The sequence below is a fragment of the Vitis vinifera genome, chromosome 8 (genome assembly GCF_030704535.1).
Source record: "Vitis vinifera cultivar Pinot Noir 40024 chromosome 8, ASM3070453v1".
NCBI lineage: Eukaryota > Viridiplantae > Streptophyta > Magnoliopsida > Vitales > Vitaceae > Vitis > Vitis vinifera.
This window is the reverse complement of record NC_081812.1, coordinates 11107386-11115981: the sequence shown is the minus strand read 5'-3', so window position 1 is coordinate 11115981 and position 8596 is coordinate 11107386. Positions and strand designations below refer to the sequence as shown.

Genomic DNA, 8596 nt, shown 5'->3' with positions numbered 1-8596 from the left:
AAAACACTTGATGACAGATAAAAGCATGAGAATTCAATGCTTCATACTCAAACATGAATAGACCTAAACTACAATAGTCTTTTCCCACAAATACACCATTCTCTGTGAGCACAATTTTATCATACTCAAACATGATCTTAGCCCTTGTTTTCCCAAGAAAAGAGACAAACGCTAAATTGCAATGAATGTCCAATACATGGAGGATGTTATTGAGAATAAGTATTTTTCCTAAAATCAGCATGAGAAGCACCTTTCCTTTGCCAACCATAAGGCCTTGAGTCACCCATGAATATCGATTCCTTACCAACCTCTATTGTAATGTAGGAGGTAAATACACTCTTATCAACACATGTATGGTAGCCCTAAAATCCACCACCTAATCTTTTACAGTACCGACCATTTTCATCTCAAAGGAAACTATTGCATTATCACATCATTATCAACTAAAATTGCCTTAGGTTTTATTCTTGTATCCTTTAAAACATAATTTTTATTCAATTTTTCTCATCTATCTTTTGTGTTTTTTAAAGAGCGGTGAAAATCAAACAATTCATTTGATAGGATACTCACGATTTCATGGTAAACTTATTTGTTTTCTCTTTTGCAATTAACATGATTTTTAGAGGATTCATTAAATTTAGGTTAAATAAAAAGACGTTCTAGTTTAACCACATCAACGGCAAAGAACACACATTCCTACCATCTCTTAAAATAAAACCCGTTAAAGAGGTATATCTTAGATGTGATATGTTAGACTAGTGCTTATAGGGAAGCATCCATGTCTTAGATCTACTTAAAAATTGTTAGAATATAGTTATTAAAAATTATCCTGAAATCAGGGCTACCTTACTATACAAGACAAGAATAGAAAGACAAGAAATCAAATTTTGAATAGATAAAGAAGACAAAATTAAATTATGAATAAGAAAATTTATTGGGATTGGATGAAGTGTATAATCATTGTCTTTGAAATAGATCTCCTCCTTTGAGATATTATCTTGGTGCAATAGGATTAATGGTGGAGGTATACCTCTATGGTATAATAGCAAAATGCTTGTAATGGTGCACTCCAACCACAAGCAACAATATGACTATTCGAATGTTCCTTCAAATACAATTGATTTTCTTGTGTTTTTTCCTTTTTCGGGTTGTTTTTCCACATATGAGCAGGAAAGTTTTCTTTATTTTTATTTTTAATTTTTTAATTGTTAAAAAAAATTGTGGTTTTTAAGGAAAATATTTCTCCGTTATTCAGGAGACGAGCAACGACATCAACAACAAATGATGGGAGGAAGATCTTTATTTCATTTTATTTAATAAACTCTTCTCAGCTTCCTATGTGGATTAGGAGATTGACAATCGTCCTTCAACCAACAATGGTGTAAGTACTTTTCATGAGTTAGGTTTTTTAGAGTGTCATGCTAAATTTGGAGTGTTATTTTAAGATTAATTACTAATTCCAAAAAATGAATTTAAAAAATTATTATTTATTCATCTTACATTAAAGATGCTCATGGCATTTTCAACCGGTGCAGTGCCATCCTTCTGAAAGGACAAACGAACGAGCGCAAATTGGCTTTGGCTAGCTGTGCCGAAAGTCATTCTTCCAAAAATTTAGGCAAGTCCACTTCCGAAAAAAAGTCTTAAAGAAGGGGGGCAGATTGCAGGACTTTTCGCTAGCTTCCGAAGTCCAAAGTCAATAAATTCAAAAATTAAGCAGACGCAAACCTAATTCAATTCAAAAACAAGTACCAATAATCTATCTAACAAGTCCAAGTTTGAATATTGGTAACACAGCAGAGGTTTACAACTCATGTTGCGGTAATGTGCGAACTTTGACAACTTTGACAGCTTCCAAGTCTTAAAGTTATGCTGAAGTCCAATGTTTGACTGTCAAAAGTCCCCACAAGCTTTCAAAAAAATTTAATTTCCCTATGATGCCACCATAAGGGGGAGAGAGAGAGAGAGAGAGGACTCCCCTGAAGTTGAACCCTCATCACGTGGACGCCGACCCAATCTACAAGGATCATGCTGTCGGAGCTTGAGGTGGACTGCATCTTATGGTAGCTGCTCCAGCCACGTCTCAGCCCAATGGTGTGATCAATGTGTACAGAATTAACAAATATTGGGTTGCTTTTTGAAATTTTAGTGGTGTGAACATCTCAGCCCATTGAATATCTCCTTGATCTTTTGTTGACACCAAGAAATCATATAAGACTATTAGAAATATTACCGTGTGTCTCCAAAATGAAGGGATGGGTGCAGGCCGCCGTACAATATATTAAGTAGTGGTCAGAGTTTTCCTAAAGCAAGATGGACTCGTGGCGCTACCCAAAGGTTTTTCAAAGGGGAACAACGCGGTTACAAAGGCTATCTCCTCTGGTGTTAATGCCATGGCCTTTGGGCCTTTGTCTTTACGTTCCTGGCTGTCTCTCGATGCAACTTTTTCTCCCACTTGCTCTTCAAAAATCCACGTCATTGGTTCAAAACTTGAGATGGGTTTGTGGGTCATCCATACAGCTCTTAGTTACATGCCAACATTCAAGATCGATCATGACAGCCTTTCACCTGTGTATCAGATCTCTTCTTTTCTCTCCTTGGAATAATTCATAAAATATTTGTATTGGAGGTGGTGATAGTGGCTGGCTTCTGCTTACCGATTAAGCAATCCGTTCCCATTGCAAAGATGAAAGATCCTGTCTAAACCTATAAGCAGCCCCAATTTAGTTATTCTTTATCTTAATTAAATAATCAAACACTTCTTTCATGACCCATTAAATAATTAATCACCTGTTTCACGATTCCCTGTCTATTCATCAAACCCAGTTGACTCATGAAATTATTTACGTCGGTTTTAGGGTATGATCTGTGATCCATAAATTTGGAAAACAGTAAGCATTTTTAGTTGCTTGTCCATTTGATGAAATCGTGTTGTCATATTGAAAAGTTTGATGGAATTTAAGGTTAACCTCAACTTTTTGTATCAAGTAACCCTCTTTGACCTTTTAAGTGCATGATGTAAGTTTTGGGACAGCTGTAAAGGCAATTTGGGTGTCAAGTTGCAGTTACATCTCCAGTCAGAAGCACAAGAAGAGTGGAAGATTCAAGTTTCAGTATGATAAAAAATGAAAACAAAGTAAATTGCCTACATTAATTGAAAGAAAAAATTGAATTACAAAGGAGAAATTAATTTGAACTACAAGCCAACACAATTTCTCGAAGTGGTAATCCCACCATCTACTACAAGGTTATGTCCACTTACATATTTGGACTCATCACTAGCAAGATAAAGAGCAGCCTCGGCTATATCTTTAGCCCTGAGTATATGGCCTTTCAAGTTGGCCAGCCCACTCACAAACTCCTCCATCTTCTCCACTTCTCTCTCACATGGTATCCCAAAATTCATGCAATCCTCCTCTTCTTCATCACTGCTCCTCCATGCATTCACAAGCATGGAAGTAGCCACCCCAAATGGAGAAATGCAGTTTACTCTAATCCCATACCGCCCAAGCTCGCAGGCAGTGTTCTTCGTCAGCCCCACAATTGCATGCTTTGAAGCTGTGTAAGCATGAGGACCAAGCCCTCCCATCACTCCTGCTACACTAGCCGTGGAGATTATACATCCCATTCCTCTTGGGACCATGACTCTCGCCGCGTGCTTGATTCCTAGAGCCATCCCTCTTACATTCACACGCATCACCTGATCGAATTCATCTATATCAAAGTCAATTATGCTCTTGTGCTTTGATTGATTTCCCAGCACCCCAGCATTGTTGAAAAGGATATCGAGGCGTCCGTACCGGGACACCGTAGAATTGATTACGTTCTCAATATCCTCTTCCAAGCTAACATCACAGTGAACAAAGGTAACTGAGGGAGCTAATGAGCTAGCAAGTGCAGCTCCGAGTGTGTCTTCAACATCAGCTATGACCACCTTGGCACCGTGTCTTGCAAAGAGTCTCACCGTCGCCTCTCCAATCCCTCTAGCGCCACCGGTGACAACTGCAATTTTCCCCTCCAATCTATACAATACAAGAACAAAAGTTAATTGAGATGCTTTTTGAAAACTGCCACACCCATTTTCCAGCAGGAAGAAAGACAAAAATAAATAACAGTAAACTATAATATAATTGTCTGGAATAGGATTAATGATAAATTATTTTATACATATTAATCTGACACTTGTATTTTATTATTTAGTGTCTGACTACTTCAGAAAAGTTATACCCATATGTAATAATATAAAGATATATGCTGGCTAGCTGTGCCTGCAAACCAAACCTCCCATGGACATGTAGTTCCGGCGAAGCTTCAGCCGGAAACAATGGAATATTGGATCTTATAAATAAATATACGGATGAAGACATTCTTCTGAAGACCATGTTGAACTATGACTCATGTTTCACCCACAAAAGATAAAAGAGACAAAGATCTACAGATGTATATGGGAGTCAGTACCTATTATAGAAGGGATATGAACTATTTTCTCTTCCCAAAACATGAAGTCCTTGAAAGGATTTCTCAGGCATTATAGGAACAGGCATCGCTAAATGCACTAAAGAGAAATGTGTAGAATCGGAGAGAGAAAGGGATAGAGAGAGATAGAGAAAGAGGCAGGTAAGAATTAAGGGATGGTGTTGGTGGGGGAAGTGAAGAGATTTATAGGCAGTGTTGGACACATAAAGCCAACAGGTGGCGTGGTTGGACTGTTATGCATTTCAAGGTAACTTCCTCTACCAATCCCCCTCACCATCAAGGGCCTGCCTAAACCTCGCTTGCCCCTCAAGGCCATGTTTCCTCATCTCTCCAATTACAAAAACACCCTTCGACATTTTCGCCATGTAGACCATTCCAATGCAACACTTCCTTGACCAAACAACTCTCCATTGTTTCGAGGAATCATGCCACTTCATATATAGTCAAATCCCGAGATCTCTTCTCTTTATGTTCGCTATTACTATTTTTTAGTCTCTTGGATGAAAAAATGACGAAGACATCCATTGCTATCTCAACTAATTCTCAAGAGTAAACTCTAACTGGAAATCTTTGAAAATCCTCCTTGAGAAAGACAACCCCAGTGAAATAGGTTGAGGGCTTCAAAGTCGGGTAATAAAAAAAGTGCAAGACACCTCACAAAATCCGAGGGAGATATGAGTAAATGACTCTTGCGTCTCCTGCAGATCTACATATTCCTGCATTGGAGAAGCTGCAAGTACATCGACCACTGACAGAACTAGCCCACTGTCAATATTTTTAGAGTTCATCCAACCTGTAAGAATGAAATTAATTAACTATGACCAACAAGGATCTGGTCCCATTTTATCTGCTGACTAGAATCCCATTTTTTTACTCTTTAAGCTCTAACAAGAACAGGTTGAGATTTTCTTTACCTGCATAGTTATCTCCATGCTAGCTCAGACATATTTGTCAGTTTCCCCAGGGAATCCACAGCTCTCTACTTTGGCTACTTTTGATCCACCAGACACACCTAATTTGGATCCCAATTCAGATCCACTCACGCAATATCTCTCACCAATACATCTTGCAATTATAGGGAGTTAATTAGAAAATAAAATATTAAAAATAAACAGTTATGCATAGGGTGTATCGTATATATATTGCTTGAATACGCAACCAAATGCACAAAGCAAGAGAACCCATTCCTTGCATTTAATGGGGGGTGTTTGACAACTAGCTGGAGATATGAATTGTTTGTTGTCCAAAATTTTCATCTATGTATGTGTACTTCCTTATGATTTGGGGAAGATATTTTTGGAGTGTATTACTCAATCAGATATATTATTGGAGTCACTCAATTGAAATCGTAACCAAGTCTTGTTGAAATTAGCGGTTTATGGTTTCAGACTATTCAAATCAATTTAATTTAGTATCATTTCCACATCAGTTGATGGTTTCAGACTATTCAAATCAGTCCAATGTGTTGAGGTTCTTCTTTCAAAATAACGTATTTTGAACAAGAGATTGTCTCTGTATGACGGCATGCTACGTGATTCAATTGGCTTGCATTTCCAATGGTGATGAGACCTGGAAAATACCCTAAGAAAATGGTGTGTCTGACTTCCTACCTGCTACTTTGACTCAGAACTTTCAAACATTTGAAAGTGGGTTTCACCATCTTCTCACATAAGAATAGGCCCCAAGTTTATGACCAAATCCACGTGTTTCAAGATTCAACCCACCACTTCAAATTCTCCCTTGTAGATTAATTGAACATTTTTATTTAAATATTTGGCAGAAGATGAGACCTAAAAGAATGTCCTCCACTCACAAAGATTTCGCATCATTCTGCTTCAGTACTCTTCCCTAGTTTAGATGCATCCAATGATATACAGACATCTTTGTCTCATATTTTTAATCATGTTCAGTACGAGATGTTCACTGTAAGATAACACCTAGACGCAACCCTGAAGATCGTACGAAACCATGACTAAGCCAGAATGGAGATGGGTTATAAAGAAGGGAGAATTGTGTTTTGGGCCGGTTGGGCCCAAAAATTAACATTTGGTCCTCCAACCACCCATATTTAAGTCCAAGGATATGAGATAATAATTGACAGAAATACCCACTTGATTCATTTTTGTCTTTATTCTACTACTTGCGGCTCTTCTTTCTTATTTAACCATTTTTGGATTTTTCATTTTTTTTAAACTCTTTTATAAATAATTGAAAATTTACATTATTTTTTTTTAAAATTATAAATAAACAAAAATTATATTAATGATTCAAAGACTATTTTAGAAAATACTTTTTTAAAAAATATTAATTTAAATAAATAAAAATTATCTTTTATATTTATTTTTATCGTTTACATTTTAGAAGTAAATAATTTAATGATTAAAATATCATTTAAAATTAATATATTCACTATTTTATTTTTTTATATACTAAAAAGTATTTTAAAATTTTTTTTTACTATTATAAAATAAAAAGTTCAATTTTTTTTTTTAATCTTCTTCCTTCCTTATTTTAACAACTTTTTGAACATGACTTTTAGTAATAAGTTATATGAAATGCTACAAATTTATTTATTAAGGATTTTTTTTTTAAATTATTTGAATTAATTGAAAATTTATTAAAATAAGAAAAAGAAAAATAAAGAAAGGGGATGGATTGAGAGTTTTTATTTTAAGTACTCGATTAAAATGAGGATGGATGGAGAGTTTTTATTTTAAGTACTCAATTAAAATGTTTTCATATGACCTAATTTTAGAAGTGGATTATAGCAATACATAGTAGATATTGATTTTTTTATATATATAAAAGGGTTGAAATGTATATTTACTTGTTTTAGATGAAAACAAGTAACTAAAAATTATATAGTTTATATTTAAGTTTGGTTTTAAAATATTTTTCTAGTTTTTATTTTTATTTTCTATATTGCCTCTTTTTGAAAATACGTTTAAGTTATGACAAATATGAAATTTATGTCATTGTACAAGGGTATTATACTAATTGTACAAGGGAAATATGCTAAGTGTACAAGGGTGTACAAGGCTCCTAATAGGTTTTGTACGATTTTTAAACAACTTGAATTTGATATTAAGACGATTATTGATAGTTTTTTTTTTTTTTTTTACCAAACTATTTCATTAAGACATTCCCTACAAAAATTAACACATAAGAAATAAAATTTTGAGTTATTTGAGTTATTGTACAAGTTATTACACTAACTGTACAAGACAAATTTACTAATTGTACAAGGGTGTACAAGACTACTTTTTGTTAAGGATTTCAAGTGATTTTGAAAAAATTTCCTATTTTTTTCCACTCAAAGATTTTTCCCTCACTCAAATTCTCTTACTCAAGAATTGTTTCGAATTTTATTTTTAAATTTCATCATCAAAAATTTGTAATTGCATATTTTGTTTTTGTAGTTTTAGCAATGTTATTTCTTTTCACTATTTTTTTTTTTTGTGAAATTTTATCCAAATGAATTTATATTTAAAATTATAATCATATTTATCAAAATTTTTACTAAGATTATCTTTAATTCTTTTAATATATTTATACTCATTTATTTAAAAAATGAAAAACTAATTTTTTTTTATTTTTTTTTGGTAAACATGTTCTATTACCTTTCAAGTAAAAAATTAGATAAGTTTCAAAGTCAATAAATAAAAAAATTAAATACCACTTTCAATAATTTTTAGATAAAATTTTATATAATATATTTTATTTGAAACTTAATTTTTAAAGTTTAACTAAAAAATTGTATTGACAATTTTCTTGTTGTGAATCAAAATACTTTGCATTAGTCTATCTAGATAAGAAAAATTATTAATATAATATTAGAACTTCATATCTTAGTTATTTTTTTTCAACAAATTTATCTTTTTAAAAATTTTAAAATAAAAACATTAAAAATTAAAAAGCTAAAAAGATATATATATATATATATATATATATATATATATATATATATATATATAAAGTGAAGTGATAGTTAATTTTAAAATTTTTTAAAATATGGTTAATGTAGAAAATATAAAAAATAATTAAAAATAAGAGAAAAATGTAGAGGAAAGGGTAATATAAATTTAAAATAAAAAATGAAAATTAAACTAAAAGATAAATA

At 33.1% G+C, this 8596-nt stretch overlaps 1 protein-coding gene across 1 annotated transcript; it reads right to left on the bottom strand.

The window, feature by feature from the left end:
* Positions 1 to 3126: 3126 nt before the first annotated feature.
* Positions 3127 to 4642, bottom strand: LOC100265336 (short-chain dehydrogenase reductase 2a). Its single transcript, XM_002265856.4, has 2 exons — positions 4459 to 4642; positions 3127 to 4022 (listed from the first exon to the last, which is right to left on the bottom strand). The coding sequence occupies exons 1-2, from the start codon at positions 4542 to 4544 to the stop codon at positions 3197 to 3199; spliced, it is 912 nt and encodes a 303-aa protein (XP_002265892.1). The 5' UTR covers positions 4545 to 4642; the 3' UTR covers positions 3127 to 3196.
* Positions 4643 to 8596: the final 3954 nt, after the last annotated feature.

Bases quoted from the DNA above. Each gene is read 5' to 3' on its own strand.
- LOC100265336 (XM_002265856.4), bottom strand. From the start codon at position 4,544: ATGCCTGTTCCTATAATGCCTGAGAAATCCTTTCAAGGACTTCATGTT. The intron at 4,023-4,458 runs GTACTGACTCCC...TGTATTGTATAG, and splicing joins TCATATCCCTTCTATAATAG to ATTGGAGGGGAAAATTGCAG.